General features: G+C 57.4%; 1 protein-coding gene across 1 annotated transcript; it reads left to right on the forward strand.

Annotated features, from left to right (window-relative positions):
* Window positions 1-475: 475 nt before the first annotated feature.
* On the forward strand, window positions 476-18,611 carry KVR01_004865 (uncharacterized protein). The gene is made up of 3 exons (XM_044786875.1): window positions 476-15,032; window positions 15,234-16,684; window positions 16,778-18,611. Exons 1-3 carry the CDS (start codon window positions 677-679, stop codon window positions 18,281-18,283), a joined length of 17,313 nt encoding a protein of 5,770 aa, XP_044645310.1. The 5' UTR covers window positions 476-676; the 3' UTR covers window positions 18,284-18,611.
* The last annotated feature ends 1 nt before the right edge of the window (window position 18,612 follows it).

The following is an 18,612-nucleotide window of genomic DNA, read 5'->3' on the forward strand; positions in this document are numbered from 1 at the left end:
CCTCGTTTTGCCTCGAGCACATGGCAGCGATTGGTCTTGTTTTGGCGGGCAGAAAGATGGGCAGAATAATTGGTCGGCCAGCCAACGAATCCTGGTGGCCGTTTTCCGGGTTAGCGCCGCAGGCCTGCAGGACATGTGCAGAGCAAACCGAGTGAAGTTGCAGCAGCACCAGCTGCCCAGCCCCCCTCATCTCTCGCCCTCTCTCACCCCCCCCTCTCTCTCTGTCTCCAGCCAGCGTCACACCATGTGCAAGTTGGGTTCGCCTCGTGGAGTAGTCTGACTGGAGCCGCCCGCCCAAGCAGCCCAAGCCTGCAGGCCCAAACGAGAAGTGCCCTGACCGCCGTGGCGCCCAAGCTCTTTCTTGTTGCGGCTGATGAGCTCCAGTCCTTCCTTGTCCGCTCCATCCTGCCCCATACTTTGATTCCCAGCCTTCCCCATACTAGGATGGGACCTATACACCAACCCCCCAGTACATAAACAATTGATTGCACTTGCACTTGCACTTGCAGTACACAATTGTTATTATTACTTCAGCACTGCATTTCGACATCCACAACAGACAGAGGTGACACTGGCTGGTGATTTAATGGAGACATGATAGTAAAACCCCGATGATAGCGACAGCATAGAAATCCTCTCCTCCCCCCCTACCCCGCCGAAGCTGTCTGTCGAGACCATGAGCGACCGCCGTCGCCGCTGGAGCCCGGAGAGCTCACGGCGCAGGCGCAAGGCCAAGCGGGACTCGAGAGAGCAGCTCGTCCTAGACGAAGCTTCCTCCATGGCCCCTGACCCCAGGCCCGTGCCCACCGCGACAGAGAGCACATTCGCAAGCTCATATTCCTATGCCTACCCGGGGGCACCTCAGAGCCACGTGCCCTCGTCCTCATTCCAGTACCAACCCGCCCAGGGCCCGGACCAGCAGCCCCTCCCCGGTGCCACGGGAGGGCCCATTACCATGAGGAGCAACGATGACATACGGTCCTCGGCACCGTTGCCCATGCCCGGCCCGTCTCGTGGCTATGACCACGAGCGCGGTCGCCGGCAGACACGGAGAAGTCGCCACGGCTCGCCCTCGAGCTCCGATGCACTGTCGCTGTCCTCGTCCGGCAGCTCATCCTCCTACCTGGACATATCACGATGGTATCCGAGCTACGGGCGGTCGGGGGGCGTCCTCAACGCGTTCTTCAAGACGCCCTCGGAGCGGAGGCAGCGCGCACGACGCCGCCGGAGCCTGAAAAAGAAGAACAGGGGCATATTTGCGTTCGGCAACAACTCGTCGTCCTCCAGCGTCAACTCGGACATGGCGTACGGCATGGGCTTCGTGAGGAAGCCCAAGAGCCGCGCCTTTAGCCCCCGCCGCGAGCGCGCCGCCACCCTGGACAAACTGGAGGGGAGGCCGCCGCAGGTCCAGCGGCGCCAGACCGACGAGGAGATACTCGAGATCGGGCGGAAGCTGGCCAAGGTCGCGAGGGACTCCAACAAGGAGGATCTGCGCGCCATGGGAAAGAGGCCGTCGAGTCAGTTCTCGGCTGCGCAGGACACCTGGGACAGGTACGCGCGCCAGACCGGCGCTGGGTATGCCGCCTCGAGCCGCGGAATTGCACCTTCAAAACACGGCCGACACTCTTCATCCTCGTCCGATGACGAGTGGGAGTCGGCGTCCGAGGGCGAGTACAGCAGTGACGAGAGCAACTCCGGGCTGGCCTATGGCGCTGCGGTGGACCTTGGCAGGCCGTCGCCCCCACCAAAGTCCTCGGTGAGCAGGCACTCCGCGGTGCTATCGGCCCGGCCACCAGAAGATATCAGACCGCCCGGCCGTAAGTCGTCGGCCGTTGACCCTAGGCTGTTCGGCCCGGTCAACTCGCTACGCGGGCTTATCAGCACACCGTGCGGGTATGGTGACAGGAACAGCGTCTATACCATTCCCGGGCCCGCAGAGCAGAGGTATGCAGGTTCTGCGGGCACAGCGGAGAGCGCCTCGATCGAGGCCCGGCCGATGCAGACAGTGTACCCCGTGCAAACGTCGGACCCTTCGAGGATAGACGCCGCGAGAGCCTCAGGCTCGCTCGTGTCGTCACAGCCCGGTTTCTCGGCTCTGTCGCGTGAGCCATCCCACTCGTCACGGCGTCCTGAGCCAATACCAATCCAGGCCCCAAAACCTATTGCTCCGGTCCCGACTAGCATGTACGATGAGCAGCGGATCCGTGACCCAGAACAGACTTCTCCACGGGCATCTCGGATCAGGCCAAGCGAGAACAAGACATTTGCCGAGACAGCCTTGGTGGGTGCAGGTGTTGCGGCGCTCGGCGCAGCAATCATGGCCGGCCGTGACAAGGGCAAGGGCAAGGAGAAAGAGAGGGATTCTGAATCGAGGCATGGGCGCCATGAGAGATACGGTCATGAGGATCATCGTGAGGATGAAACCGTTGTGCAGGACTCACGTCGCGCCAAGGAGCTTGCCCTCGAGAAGGAAATCGCGAGGCTCGAGAGAGCCCTTTCGGAGCGCAACAAGGCTCGAGAGCAGCGGAAACGTGATTCGAAACGGGACAGTGCACCCGAGCTATCTGGTGGCCGGGGAGCCGATGCGGACGCGGAGGGTGATTATGAGAAGAGGCGCCGCGACCGCGACTCAAGATACAGTGAACCCGACTACAGCTACGAACGACCAGAACCAAGCAGAAGGGTTAGTGAGCCTGGCGAGCGGCCAGCCCTTGCTAAGACCGGCCAAACCCGCGGCACTGAACTCCCGGCCGTCCCCTCGTCGAGCGGTGTTGACGTTTTCCAGTTTCAGGTCCCCGACGATGCGTTCAGAGCCAGGGATAGTCCGCTCAGAGCGGCTTCTCCCGTCATTATCGATGTAACACCAGCACCCTCGCCTCCTCTGGAAGAAGAGCACAGAAAGAGCCGGCGTGAATCATTCGAGGATGAGCTGCGTGACGCCAAACACATCTACGAGGAGTCTATGCATTCTACGGCCCCTATCTCGGCTGTCGACATGGCCGCCGCTATCGCAGCCACCGAACGGGCCCGGCATCGCGATGAGCCTGAACGTGGCCGCACGCTGACCAAGACACAAGATCTTGTCCAGGAGAATGCCAACGCCTATTACCACGCCCGCCGGATGGCCGAGAGGGAGGTCAGCTCCCGCAGCCGCAGCAAGTCAGATGAGCGCTCTGTGATTGAGAAGTACGACAAGGAAGTGGAGAATGAGGCCAGCGGCCATGAAATCATTCGCATTGTCACCCCGCCAGAGATGCAGCAGAAGCCGCAGAAGCACAAGTACAGCGAGCCCAACGCCGATTTCAGGTTCGACAATCTGATGAGCCCCAAGGACCTCGATCACTTCAGACCTCATGAGTACCTGGTGCGCGACCCGTCTGCGGAACGCCCACGGCCTCTTCTGAACCTGGTCATTCCGACACCTGTGCCTACACCCACCCCGGAGAGCCAGAAGAAGAAGTCTGAATCGCCAAGATCGATCGAGCCGGTGGCCAAAGAGCCCGCGAAGGAAGAGGTTCCTGATGTTGTCATCTCGCCTAGGGGAGAGGTCGTTGAAGCACCGCAGACCCCGTCATCCAAGCGTGTCTCTTGGGGACCCAGTGAGACCCAGCAGTACGAGGTCGAGAGCCCAGAAAGATCGTTGGAGCGCAGATCCCGCTCCCATGAAAGGGAGAGATCACCAAGCAGGAGCAGCGGTTGGGGCGCCACGGCCGCTGCTGTTGCCGGCATTGCCGCAGCTGCAGCGCTATCGAAGGACGATGAGCCCGAGTCATCGAGCCGTGATCGCCGCGTTAGGGACTCTGTGGGCTCAAAGTCATCAGAAGGCTCGCGCTCCCCGCCCAGCCGCAAGGTCCTGCCCAAGGGCACCGCACCGTCTCGGGTCCTGGACGATGAACCCGAAGACGTCCCGCCTGCGCCCGGCCCAAAGCCTGCCAGCCCGCGCAGCTCACAAATGCCCGGCGCGTTCGCGGATGACCTTGACTTCGCAGCGACGCTGGCTGCTGGGTTGCAAGATACCGGTTTCGACCCCAACATTGTCATTGAGGACGCTGCGTACCGCAGACGCGACTCACCCCCTGGCTCAAATGAGCATACAGGTGTGTATATGCAGCCTTACTCCGAGACCGTGACCGACCTTGGTGTAATTGATCTTGGAGATGGGTCTCGATCAGGACGAGAATCTGGTTATGTCATCGGTGAGCTGGCAGATACGCCCGCCAGTGAGAGGGGATCCGCATTTGAGCCGGCCGAGAGATCTTCCCGTCGACAGTCAAGGTCAGAGGAGACGCGATCCATCGGCAGTGACAATATTGAAGTGATCCAAGACCCAGAAGAGGGGTCTCGAAAGCTCAGTAAGAAGGAGCAGCGGAAGCTCGAGAAGGCCGCCCGCTCTGCGAAGCTCGCTGAGGAAGAAGAGCGGACGTCTCAGCCAGCAGAGGCCGGCGATGATGACTGGGAGGAGGCGTCTACTTCTCGGAAATCCAAGAGATCTTCTAAAAAGTCAAAACGAATGAGTGGTGGCTGGGATGACGCGGATACGCCTGTGAATGATAGGCGTGTCTCTGTCCCAGTGGATGCTTATGACGACCTGGACGACACCAAGCAGGGAAACACCGTTTGGGAAGAACCGCAGAAGACAAGCAAGTCGAAGCGCGACTCCAGGGGTTACGACATCGTGGAGGACTCTACTGATCGGCGGGAGAGGCGCCGGGAAGAGAGAAGAAGATCTGATTTCTACGAGCCGCTCGATAGGGATGTCACCTCTGTGGTATCTGATTCCAGGCACGAGGACCGATCGAATGGTCATCAACTCGACGATGACAGATCTGTGGTTTCCGCTCCAGACGGCAAGAGAGACAGCAAATCCGACAAGAGGAGTAGCAAGGAGGACAAACGCAGCAGCGGTGGCTTCTGGGGCCTATTGAAGGGTTCCAACAGCGTCGACGGCGAAAATCAGTCAAAAAAAGATAACGCCGGCACTCTTGGCGCGGGTGCCGGCGTAGCGGGAGCCGTAGCAGCACTGTCCTCTCTCGTAGCAGACAGCCTCGCTTCGCGCTCTGATGCCGCCGAAGCTCCCCTGGAACAAGAGGAGACCCAGTACACCATAGTTGATGTCGAACATCCCTCGGAGCGGCGTGCAGACAGCCCTAGTAGAGGCATCGATGTCTTCGATTTCCAAGACCCGGAGATCACGCCTCGGGTCATCAAACCTGCCATTGATCCCCAGTATGGCGACCTCCTCCCGCTCCCACCGAGTCCTAGCGAGGAACAGAAACTCGACTTCGAAGTCGGCGAGGACCTACCCTCCCTGCCAGATAGCAGACCTGCTACGCCCCCTGGCCAAGAGAAGCTGCCGCGGCGGGAAAAGCGTGACAGCAGCCAGAAACGACCCGGCTTCCCTACACACTCCCGTCGCAGAAGCGCCTACGACATGCCCCTCAAGTCTCCAAGCCACACAGCGATCCCTATTGCATTCCGCATGGGCCAGCGGTCTTCAATTCCAGTCACACCTAGAGTCGTCAGCAACCCTACCTCGGCACAACAATCGCCTTCGGTGCAGTCCAATGAGACTTTCAGCCCCTCCACACGAAGGTCGCCTCGGCCGCCATCTTGGGATAGACCTACATCATGGGAGAGCACCCGGGAGATCAAACCGCTCTACCTGATCGAGCGGTCGGCTCATGCGGATCAGGACGCTGGTGATCATGTCCGTGATGACGCGGCTGAGAACACACCGTTGCCCCCGAGCAGAGACTCTGAAACGCCTGCGCCTGATTTCGAAGACCGTGGCGATACCAAAACAGAAGACCGTAGTCTTGAATCTGCACCGTTATTCGTCGACACAGCGGCGGCGAGGGCTGCTCCGCTGGGGTCCCAAGAACCTACGCCTAAGGGGCCGAACCAGACCGATTCTGGGCTTCCAGATTCAGCTCGAGAGCTTGACGTGGTTCCAAAGGATGTGAGCGGCCCCAGTCACATTGACTCTGGCTTGCCTCACTCAGCCAAGGACGTCGATACACAATTCATGGCGGAAACGCACCCGAGCTCTCGGCTGGAATCGAGCTACGCCACACCGACCGGGTCCCCAAACATTCAGGCCCAGGCACGGCCTGAATTTCAGCGTGATGAATCTACAGAGTCAGTCTCGGACTTCCAGGACGCTCTGGATAGACCCGCGCTTGTCGAGGACGTCGATAGCGGTCGTTTGGAGGAGATCAGCCGCAGAGTCGAGGAGGAGCAGCGTCCTCACCAAGTGGAGGCTACTTCTGAAGACAAGAAAGACAAGCCAGGCTTCTTCTCGGCCGCCCTGTCGATGTTACCTGTTGCAGGTCTAGCTGGTGCCGGAACTCTACTGGCACGTGGATCACGCGACGACGCAGCAGCAAGCGTGGATGACCACCCCACCAAGAGCACTCAAGAACCTACTTCAAAGTCAATCGATCAGCCGGGCGAGGCCAGCGTTGTTCCCGAAGTCGAGGGAGGGCATGTCGCTGTGACCAGCGATCAAAAACAAACTCCGCCAACTGCAGGTGACGGCAAATCGGGTGAAGACACACCTTTGGACACTCTTGGGGATGCTGACGTCTTGGCGCCCAACGACTCATCTGCAACACACATGCGCCCTGAAGAGCCCATTGCCATCGATGACGCAAACGTCACTTCGTCTCCGCCGTCAACTAAACTATCTGAAAATGAGCCTAGCACAGGCCTGACACAAAGCTCAAAAGACATGGAGACGATTCCAGAGACACCCATTGATACAGTTGAATGGCCCGAGGAGAGTACGTCCAAGAAGAAGAAGGGCAAGAAGGGCAAGAAGAAGAAGAATAGTGTCGGCGCCGCTTCTCTTCCGGTGGCGTCCGCGCCAAGCGTAGTACCTTCTTCAGACGTGCAGCAAGACACTCCCGTCCAGGAGGAATCGATCTCAAAGCTCATTGAAGAGCCTACATCTTTGCCGCATGGCACAGCGGTCTCACCGGACCCCATATTCCAAGCGGGCGCCGCGCCTCATGTTGAGCCTGGCACTGGCCTCAGTTTCGAGGAGAGCCCACCAACGGCCGGCGAGACAGATGTCTCATCCTCGCCTCGCCAAATCATTGAGGAAGGCCAAAATCTGAGGGACGAACCACAGCATTTGCCCAACCCAGATGAGACTTCTACAACCTGGGGCGCTATTTCTCATCCCCAAGGCCAAGATGACGAGCCCCAAGTTGGCAACCACAGTCGCAGATTGTCATGGGACGGGACAAGGTTGCGATCGTCGCGCCGCAGCTCATCAGCGCGTGACCCAGCTGTCCGGGATGGATCACCGGATATCTTCTACAGCGGTGATGAAGCGCCAACATCTATTCACGCCTCTGCCGGGCAGCAGTACGAGAAGACTAGGCCTCTGCCATCGTCCCAAAGGTCGTCCTTGGCCTCTGCACACGGCTCCGAACGGGGTGATGAGCCTCGGTCCGGTGACGCTGTTACCTCTGAGCAACCTGATACCAGTTCTGATGGACATGAAAAAATGCGAGACGTCCAGCAAGGTCTACCAGGACAGAATGTGGGCATCGAAGAACTCATCGAGAGCCCGCCGGGAGTTGTGGGACAACGTGTCTCTAGCCCATTGACTATCATTGGGGAGAGCAGCTCTGCACCTGAGTTCCATGACGAGTCCGAAGGGAAGTCATCTGGCATAGTTGACGAATCTCCCTTTGTACAGCCGCATCCTTTCACGGACCAAGTTCAGCGCATTGGAAGCCCGACTTTTGAAGCCCCACGACGAGGAATTGAAGCCATCGAGAGCCATTCGCAAGAATCCAGCGCAGCAATCATGGAGCTTACCTCGCCAACTTCACCTTCAAGGGCGGAGGAACGAAGCAGAGAAGGGCTTGCACTTGAGCCACTCGACGAGACTCCCGGTGCGACTGTGCCACGCTTACTCCATGACCCGCCAATTACAAGCGATGAAGCTCTTCTTTCCCCGAGTGATTCTGTTTTGCAGCAGAATGTGCCAGACGAGCTCCCGACAGATACAACCGGTGGAAAATCACAGATCTACGAGCCGGAACTCGCTGTACAAGATGACTCGCAACAAAAAATTGAATCCGTGGTCCCTACTACACAGATAGAGCAGACTGAGGAGGTATCTAGCCGCGCCATCGAGGAAGAAGCCAAGGGAGACATTCCCAGCTCGCCCCCGCGCCAATCTCAGGAATCTAGCGAGCTAGAGCACTCTGCTGCCCAAGACCTTCCTAGGTCAGTGCTACAAGAGACAGACCCGATTCTAGCTTCAGGGGAGGAAGACGACAACACTTTCGCCGTGAACACGTCCAAGAAAAAGGAGAAGCGGAAGAGCAGCACGATCATTGGTCAAGCCTTTGTATCTTCTGACCCAGCAACGCTAGAAGCGTTCGATCCCAGCGTGGAGTCAGCCGAATCAACCTTCGAGACTTTCACAGGTCATCGAGATGAGATTGGCTTGAAAGATTCGTCCTCTGCGGTCAAAGAAATGCCCTTGGAGCCCGAACAGCAGTCTATACACGCGGAATCCGCTCTTTTGCAGGAGCCGAGCAAAGAAATGGACCCCGAGGGTGTTGACAGCGGACTGGTCAAGCCAACGATTCCTCTGAGCGTGGACAAAGTCCCTGTCGAGTCCCTCGACATCGCGGGTCCAACCGTCCTTCGAGTCTCGGATGATGTTCCCGAAGAGATCCCAATCTCAGACCTAGAGAAGCCTGGCCTTGAAATACAAGAGAAGCCCGCCGAGCTCCTTGATGCAGACGAGATAGCACGCCGCGAGGCCGAGGCTGATCTCATCCGCGACGAGGAGGCTGAAATGTCCAGGTTGCAATCGAAAAAGAAGCTGAAACCCAAGGAAAAGACACGTCTCAGGCAGTTGAAGGCAAATGCCGACAGACGTGCTGAAGAGGCCACAGCCTTGGAGAAACCAACGCCTCCCCTCGAAGACATATCTGGAGCTCAACCGCTCGACAGTCCGCTTCCAAGAACGGCGGAAGAGGAGACTACTTCCACGGTAGTGGAGGAACCGATTCTCAGCAAGCATGAATCCATCACTGATTCGAGTACGCTCATTACGGAACCGACACAGTCTCAGCCAATTTCTGAGCCTGAAGAAGCTGTTCCAACCAGCTCGGACAGTATCATTCCATCTGAGCAGGTCTCTCAGCAGGATCAAGAAGTTACCAGAATTAGCCCTACATCTGGGGAAGTTCTCCACCAACTGGACGAGTCCATCCAACAGGGAGACCTTGAACCAGCAATGGAAGCGTCGGCGCCCAAGGACGCTGAAGATCTTGCTCGTATTGAGGCTGAAGCCGCACTGGTCCGAGATGAGGCAGCTGAATTGTCCAGACTCGAGAACAAGAAGAAGCCCAACAAGAAGGACAAAGCGCGCATAAAACATTTGAGATCCAACTCCGAACGACGCGCTCAGGAAGCAGAGTCTGCTGCCCAGTCAGAAAATGTGGGTCGAGACACAGCAGACCTGGAAGTGCCTGTTCTTGAAGACCAACCACTGGGTGGTAGCTCGCAGTTGCAGGAGGAAGACAGCACTTACGAGCCCGCAAGTCAACAAACGCGTGAAATCGGTGACCCACAGCCCTCGGGAGACGTGACCCAAGCTCCAGATCAAATCAGCGCCAGCGCCTACCCACATATCGACACCGATTCCAGTCCTTTGGAGAGTGGCTCGGGGACAGCAGACATCGGGCGAAGCCTTGAGGTGCAGCCACAGGGACAAGAATTGGCCCAAAAACAGGCGGTGACCTCGCCAGAAGAGGCAACAGCTGACACTGAGCCATTGTCGTTCGAGGAAAGTCTGCCTGGACTGCTGGAACAGCAGGCCAAACTAGAAAACACCCAGGCAGACGGCGCTCAGGCACCCCAAATTTTGGTCGAAGACACAAGCTCGCCAGACCAGCTTTCTAATGAGAAGAGCGCTGTGGACACACTTCAGGCGGAATCCATATTGGGTAATCAGCCACAAGTCGGAGAATCTGTCTCGGAGTCTCTTGAAGCGCAACCTGCGGGGGGAATTGTTGATATGCCTGGAAGTCACATTGAGAGCACAAGCGAAGCTCGAGATGACAGCCAACTTTCTGGAGTCCAAAAGCACGTCCTCGCGACTGAGATCGATCCTGAGCAAGCCAGTCAAACCACAGCTCAGGAGCCTGTACTTGTGTCAGACATCCCCGAGACTGACCGAGGAACAGACATCAGCGGTTCATTTGGTGAATCTGGGCAGCCTGCCGTCACTGTAACCGAACTGCCCCAAGATTCAGAGTCGGGATGGCCAGTCACGACCAAGAAATCCAAGAAGGACAAGAAAAAGAAGCGCAAAGGCACTCTCTCCGAAGGCAGTGGCCAGAACTCTGGCACGGTGACACCATTCTATGATGCTAGTGAGCAATCACCAGTCGTCGAATCTCGCAATTTGTCTGAGACAGTGCCAGACGACGGAGACGTACCTCAGCCGGGCTCATCCGAGCCAGAAGTCGTCGGAGAGGGCCAGCAGCCTAGGGCCAGCCCCGCCTTGGACGACAACACCGTCAAAGACCTGCAAATGCGGGAGACTGTTACAGACCAGCCGCTCGAAATCAGCGCCTCCAATCAGCAAGAAACGAGCCTAGACGCCAGGGAATTCATCCCAGCACACGCTTTCAGTGATGAGATTGCAGCTAGGGACTTGCCAGAAACGAGTACAGGTGGCCCAACGTTGGAGAGCACTGTCCGACAGCCTCCTCAAGCGGAGCCAGAGCAAGCCGTTTTCGACGAAGAGCCTGAATTCAAAATTGTGCCCAAGAACTCGAAGAAAGACAAGAAAAAGAAGCGCAAGAGCACGATCTCAGATGACGCCTCATTAGCTTCAGGCTCAGCAACCCCAATTGTGGATGAAGCACCGCAGCAGCCTTCCAGCCTCGCGGAGACACCAGTCGATTTGGCGGACGAACAAGCCACCACACAACGCTCCTCCATGCCAATGGGCTTGGCCACAGAGGCAGCTACGATTCTACCCACAACTGAAGAGACTTCGGGCGTAAAGTCGCCGGTGTTGGAGGGAGCACAACCTGTTGAGGAGCAGTTCTTGCCTCGCAACGTCAGCGGTGAGGGACCGTCGATGTCACCCACGCTGCAAGGGACCTCTGCAGGTATTTTATGGCTGGAGCCAGAGCCAGCGTCAGATCAGCTCACGCAGGCCGGACCCGAGCATGACAAGCGCAAGAACTCGCCTTCCGGGTCTCTCACCCGCGCAAGATCACCTTCTGAACCTCGCGTGGTCGATGAGATCGACCTCGGAAGCACCCAACAGCCGAGTTCGCCGCTTGCGCAACCTTCTGAGCCGGAGATCATTGCCTCTCATGACTTCGCTGAGAGCCATCCCATAGCCACTGAGCGAAAGGAAGTGCTCTCTTCGGTACACGTGCCAGAAACGGAGGGAATACGCTCCACTTCTCCGGTTGGCTTCGAATCTGGAAAGCCGCCAGTCGAGCCGGATCAAGCTACCAAGTCCGCTCGAAAGAGTGACGGCTGGGGCTTCCTCGCGGGTGCTATCGCTGGCGCCGGCGCGGCTACCCAGTTCCATGAGGGCCGCGAGAGATCACCCGAGCGTGACGCACCCCTAAGGGAGATCCCAGCTGATCACAGCCCTGTTCAAAGCGCGCCTCGCCATAGCCTCGGTTTTGCGGATATCGTTGAAACTGCCTCTACGTCCGGTCCCAAGGACCGAGAGCAATTCCGAGCCCCAGACATTAGCGAGACCCAAGTCCAGAGCGTACCCTTCACGGTTGGACACAGCAGTCAGTCGGATGATGCTACTCAAGAGCCGAGACTAATCAAGGAAGACACTTTGGATACAAATATCTTGCCCGAGGACGTTAACGAACAAACTCAAGAAAACGAGCCTGCTGGCCCCAGCTCCGATGTACCGGGTATCACTTCTCCCAGTACTCAAATTCCCACGGACAAGGACAACAAATTGGAGGAAGCGCTCCCCTCCGCCCACCTTGCCAAAGACTCTGGCAACTTGGAGGGAATAGCTGCCGGTATTCAAAGCCTGCCACAAAACGAGCTAACTACAACTTCTGAGCCTCCACCTCAATTTGACGACTGGACACAATCCTCTTCTTCCAAGAAAAAGAAGAAGAAAGATAAGAAGAGGAAGAACTCCAGCATGGCATGGTCAGAAGCCGAAAGCGGAGCCCAAACGCCTGTCGCCGAGGCATCAAGCGAGGCCCAGGAAAGCATGATCGATACGAATGTGCGCGCAACGAGCTTGGATACTGTTGAAGTCACTACGCCCCAGGAAAGTTTGGTGCAACAACCAGAGCCAGAGCAAGAGTTCAGGGCAACTGAGAAGTTGGACACTGCCCCTATCCCAGGCAACGAAATTGGCGAAACAGTGTCCTGGGAAGGCGTACCGCAACATACGAATACAGACCTTGCTAGGGACACACCAGCTTCGCCAGGCTTGCACAGCATAGGTGGCGAACGAGGCGTTCCTTCCGTGATAGCAGTGGATCAAGTCCTTGATGACCCTGACGAGAAAATTAGCAGCCCAGTTCTGGACCCCAAAGTTGACGAGAGGAGCGAACAAACAGTACGGTCAACTTCGCCTGATGATGAGATGCTCGTCTCTGCCGGACAGGCGCAAGAATCGTTAGATCGCGAGGCTGAAGAGCACGAGAGCCTGACTCCAAAGATCAGTTCCGCATCGACAGAAGCCTTCGCAACTCCGTTGCAAATGCCGACCGCAGCGCAAGAAGTTGGCACTGGGGCTTCTTCAATCAATGAACAACCCCTAGACCTTGCTGTCGCGAGGTACTCTGGCAATGATGACACTGGATCCGGTACTGATTTCGGCCGGTCACTTGAATCCGAACCTGATATGTCCACTACGGTGCAACAAAACATCGCAGAACCAGAAGCTACATCGGCGGAGAACACAGCAGAGCCCTCGGCTGAAGACTTGTGGGCGCCTGTACCGAGAAAATTGTCCAAAAAGGAAAAGCGCAAAGCCAAGAAAGGCTCTCTGTCAACCAACGCGCTAGAACCCACGACAACGACCCTTGAAGATGACAGTGAGCGGATCTCCAAGGAGCCAGCGACCGATGTACCTGATGCTTCTTCTCAGCAAAAGTCCCCAGTCCTTGGGCAAGCAGGCGACACTATGGCGCAAGATGTGGACAAGATCGACCTGGATCGCTCGCTTGAGCCAATTAGTGAGCCATTTTCTCCGCAAACACGGGATGAACCACCATCCTGGATCCAGGAGACCCCAGCGCAAGAGACACCCGTTCTTTCTCGCAAAATGTCGAAGAAGGAAAAGAGGAAAGCCAAGAAGGCGTCGCCCCTTTCTGCCTGCGAAGACGACATCGCGGAGCCAGAGCCAGTGGAGCCTAGCCAGTCCCAAACTCCAATCACCATGGAGAGTCAAACCCAAGATATACCGACCACTTCCAGTCCCACCTTGGATCCGGATTTAGGGCAAAAGGAGGCGACTCAACTATCCCTTGCTGATGAATCACAGCTGGAGCAAGAGGTCTCTGAAGACAAGAGTGCTTCTGTTGCAAAGGATACCACAGCCGAGGAGGAATGGGCCGCGCCAATATCGCGTAAGAAATCGAAGAAAGACAAGAAGAAGAAGGGCAAACAGCTTTCTTCGGGATCGGTTTCGGGCATTCAGACACCTGCAGTCGTGGAGGAGCCCATCGTGCATGACGTGAAAGCCGTCGAGAGCGGCCAGCCCGTTCCAGAGTACTCTACCAATCCCGTTGGACCTTCGGAAGATCTTGGTGGGACCGAGAACCTCAGTGATATCCGGCCTTCAGAGACGATCACCTCTGTACCTGAAAATGACGCCAGCGAAGACAGGGTGTCTGATCGAGAAATTAACGACACCAGCCCCCCTCAAGGACGCAAAGATCATCGATCTGCGGAACTGTACCTGCCTCTGGAAGGTGCTAATGACCAGACGCTCATTGGATCTAGCAGAGACGCCAGCATACCGTCTCATCACAGCGATCATCGGTCTGCGGAGTTTTATGTCCCTGGAGCTGAGCGTAGCCCTGATGTACAGCAGCCAATCATAATTGAGGATGATTGGGATCTTGCGAGCGACGACCAATCCAAGGATAACAACAAGGCCGGCAGGTCTTGGACCGGCAAGGCACCGACTATCAGCACGCCCAGGATTGGAGTTCATCACACTGACAGAGACCTTGACGAAGAGCCCAGCAAAGAAGCTGAGAATTCAAAATTCCTTAGGTCGCCTGGCGGCCGTGGCAAGGAATTAGAGAAGATGCAACCCAGCCCAGACCTGTGGGACGACGAGGATTATTTCAAGCCAAAGCCTGCTGGTTTCCCAGAGGCTGACCAGGAGCCTTTCACCAAGTTTGACATCCACCCAGCAGTCACTCACGGTCTCAACACCAGCCCAGACAGACGTGGGGAAGAGCGGCCCCTGGTCGGTCTCGGACTGATCCACCGTCACTCTTCGATTTTCAGGGAAGACGATGGCCATGTGCCTAAACTGCTCACGATGACCAGTGACAATATCTCAACGGATTCAGTGGCAGTCCAAGAGACAGAAGAAGCACAATCGGGCGAATCTTCGCAGCTAGGTGGACTGTCAAGGAGTGACACCGTTCCCGCACGCCCTGGCAGCAGCCGATCTTACGACGAGGGACTGAGTCCTGGTGTACCGCAGAAGAACAACAAGCAATGGTTTACATTCGAAACAGGCCCTGCACACGGAGCCAATGTCCCCTTAGCCCGAAGTGTATCTCCTGACAGTCTCAGACCAGTATCGCCAGGCTTGCCAAGATCGCCGCAGTTCCCGCCGCCTAGATCACCACAGCTCTCACCACAACCATCACCTAGGTCACCGCATTTCCCACCACCGTCGCCCAGGCCGCCGAAGTATTCCCCGCGGAATTCCTCGAGTTTCGAAGCCGCCAGAGACCCGTCCAAGAAGGGCAGCGTAGCCGCGCTGGCTCAGAAATTTGGAGGTGCCACGAAAGCCACCGGTAAGACACCATTAGTTTCTGATCATGTCGACAATCACACCGTCCAGGAGGATGACCTTTCCTATGAACCTGCCATGCGGGACGGGGCCAAAGACAATCCCCTCCAAGGCTCCCGCTTGGACGTGGATTCAGGTGACTCCTGGGCCGTCCCTAACACGAACTTTGACGAAGAACAATCAGATCCTGACTTGCAAGATTCAGGGCAGGGAGCAGCAGCGACCTCGCACGGTAGGGAGCCAACTACACCCGGCAGCGACAATGTGAGTGAACCATGCTCACAGCCTGACATAGATGCCGGAAAGTTTACGCCTCAAATCCCAGACCAACAAAGCCGAGAAGCGGAAGTCCCTCTGGAATCTGTGGTCGTAGAGAGCCCAGTCCTCGGCTCCCAGCATTCTGTCGACTTCCCTATGGACGAGGAGCAACCCACGGCCATGTCACCGCGCGCATCACCCGCCACTAGTCAAGAAGGCCTACCCGAAATCAGAGAAGCGACCTTGCACGATTTTGCAGATGAACCTCAAATCCCACCTGTCTATCTAGCCCGGGACTTTGATGAAACTGGAAGTGATGACGGGCAAGTAACTAGGCACTCGATGGTTGACTACAGCCGCTCTTCGCCGGGCGGCCTCCCCTCTGTACAGGAAGAACCCCAGGAGGAAGAAGCCGAGATCAGTGGGCCTATTCTTGCTGCGCAGCCCCGATCAGTGACGCCAGACATCAACCGTGACAGCGGTGTTGTAACAGGCTCACCAGTACCGCCTCGAGTGCAACAGTTCGAGAGCGCTCAGCAGCAACGGGACAGCGGTGTTCATATGCGAGAGGCGACTGAGGCATCACCAAGACTCCTGGGCTCGCGTGCGTTCAGCCCGCAGCCTACACGCTTGTCACACTCGAGCATCGAGGACGAAGGTGCCAGTGCCGAGGAAAAGTCGCCCAAGCGGACGCCTGTAGAAAGCGAGACACATCGCCGCTTTAGGGAGGCAACCCCAGTCCTGGAGGCCCAAGACGCGCCAGTCACTCCTGAGCCGCGAAAGAACAAAGCCAAAGCGCGCAAGTATCCAGACCTCGGGCCGAGCCCAGGGAAGAAGGCAGCAGCCGCGGCGCTCGCAGGAGGCGGCGCCCTTCTTGCAACAGGGGCGACGAGATCTCGGTCGCCGTCCCCGTCGCCATCGCCGTCGCCATCGCCATCGCCAGCAGCCAGCCAGAGAAGCGTTTCCGACAATACAGATGAGCTCCGATCATCTGCACTGCCAAGGCAGCGGCGGGCAGCATCGTCCAACACGGGCATCTCTCGCTCCAGGACGCCTGAGCCGCTCAACATGCGGGCCGAGAGCCCGTCGCTGCTGCGGCACTCTGGCACACCGCCGCTTCGGTCCCGACGGACCAGGAGTGGAGACCTTCGGTCGCTCAGCCAATTAAGCAACAGGTCGCACAGCGATCTTGGCGCCCAAGCTACCAGCTCCCCAGCCTCCGCAGTCTCGGCAGCAAACAAAGCCCCTGCTCACCTGCCCAAAACAAGCACCCCAGCCCCAGCCTCGGGCGACCTGAGGAGAGCGACAACTCCAGCCGCTGTTGCCCAAGGAACCACCAGCAGCGCCCCCACTGCCAATGAAGGCCGTGTCCGCTCCAAGGACATGGCCGATGTCTACGTAAGCCGATCCTTCAATTGAATCCACCCTGGTTTTTTGGTTTTTGTCATTTATTCAACAAGGAACGATCGACTGACCTACATTCCCGTGCAGGACGGCGTCGGCGAGGGCCGCCTGGGCTCACCCCGCTCTCCAACCCGACCACACAGCATGCGTCGCCGCCAGAGCATGCAGGTTCTCGAGCTCGAGTCGCGAGTAGAGCAACTCATTGCCGAGAATCGTGCCCTGCAAGATGCAAGGGCTCAGGCAGAGCTCCACACCAGCCACCGTGCCAGCAGCACCCTCGCTGAGCGCGATACCGAGATCGAGGCCCTAAAACAGTCGCTCGACTTTATGCGCAAGGAGGTGCAGCGCCTGACCGAGGTCAACGAGGGCCTCAACAGCGCTATCCAACAACATGCCGTCCAGCACGACGACAGATACCGCCTTCTCGAAAACCAGCATGCTGAGGCGACCAAGGAGCTGCTCGAGCACCGAGACCGCCACGGCTCCTACTCTCAGACAATAGAGGAGAAGGACGAGGAGATCAAGAGCCTGCGTGAGCAGCTCGAAGCCACAAAGGAGCAGATCCGTGAGATGCAAAAGCAGATCCTGGCCACCAAGCCAGCAGACAGCGATTTCCTGCGCATCAAGGACGTCGACTATTTCGACCACCGCTGTCAGCAACTCTGCTCCCACGTACAGCAATGGGTGCTGCGTTTCTCCAAGTTCTCAGACATGCGCGCCTGTCGTTTGACCACAGAGTTGAATGACGAAAAGATCATTGACCGTCTGGACAATGCAGTCCTCGACGGGTCCAACGTCGACCACTATCTCAACGACAGGGTCAGACGTCGCGACGTCTTCATGTCGGTCACCATGACCATGATTTGGGAGTTTGTCTTTACTCGCTACCTGTTCGGCATGGACCGCGAACAGAGGCAAAAACTTAAGAATCTCGAGAAGCTACTCTTGGAGGTTGGGCCTCCACAGGCAGTGCGCCAGTGGCGTGCTGTGACCTTGACACTCCTTTCCAAGAGGGAGACCTTCAAGGACCAGCGCGACCAAGACACCGAGGCCGTCGTCCAGGCTGTCTTCCAGACACTGTCCATGATCCTCCCCCCTCCGTCAAACCTGGAGGATCAGATCCAGGGCCAACTCCGCAAGGTCATGCGCGAGGCTGTAGACCTCAGCATCGAGATGCGAACCCAGCGCGCAGAGTACATGATGCTGCCTCCGCTGCAGCCCGACTACGACGCCAACGGCGACCTGGCCGAGCCCCACCCCTTCAACTCGGCCCTCATGAACGAGCGCTCGGGCGAAAAGAACGCAACCCCCGATAACGAGGCGCTCGAGGCCCAAGGTGCTGTCGTCCGCGTCGTTCTGTTCCCGCTCGTTGTCAAGAAGGGCGACGATGACGGCGTGGGCGACGATGAGATTGTTGTCTGCCCTGCCCAGGTCATCGTCGCGAGACCCAGGAGTAAGAGCCGGCAATCGTACCGGGCTCCGTCCTCGGACGCCGGCGGCGTGAGCCTGCTGAGGGGAGCGAGCCCCAGCACGGCTCCAAACAGGAGCAACGTGAGCATGACGGATGCTCCAGGTATGGAGGGGGCCATTTGATGAATCTTATGAATGAATGACATGGGATCGGACCGAGATTTCTATGGTGGAGAGGGAAAATAGCAGATGAAAGGTCAGTGGTCGGCAACGGCCGGTATATGACGGGTGGAATTCATGAGGCACGCAACGAATTGCGAGATATCAGGAGTCTGGGGAATGCTTTTTTTAGGGTTGGTTTGGTTTTTAGTCGATTTCTTTTATCACCGTGATCACGGGCATGGCATCTATCCATTTCTCTTGACGACTGTTTACATTCTGGGAAGAGAAAATGGGACAGTCCTGAATACATAATGTAGAAGTATAATAATGACTGAACGAAGATTTCAAAC

The sequence above is a fragment of the Diaporthe batatas genome (genome assembly GCF_019321695.1).
Source record: "Diaporthe batatas strain CRI 302-4 chromosome Unknown Contig00005, whole genome shotgun sequence".
Lineage (NCBI taxonomy): Eukaryota > Fungi > Ascomycota > Sordariomycetes > Diaporthales > Diaporthaceae > Diaporthe > Diaporthe batatas.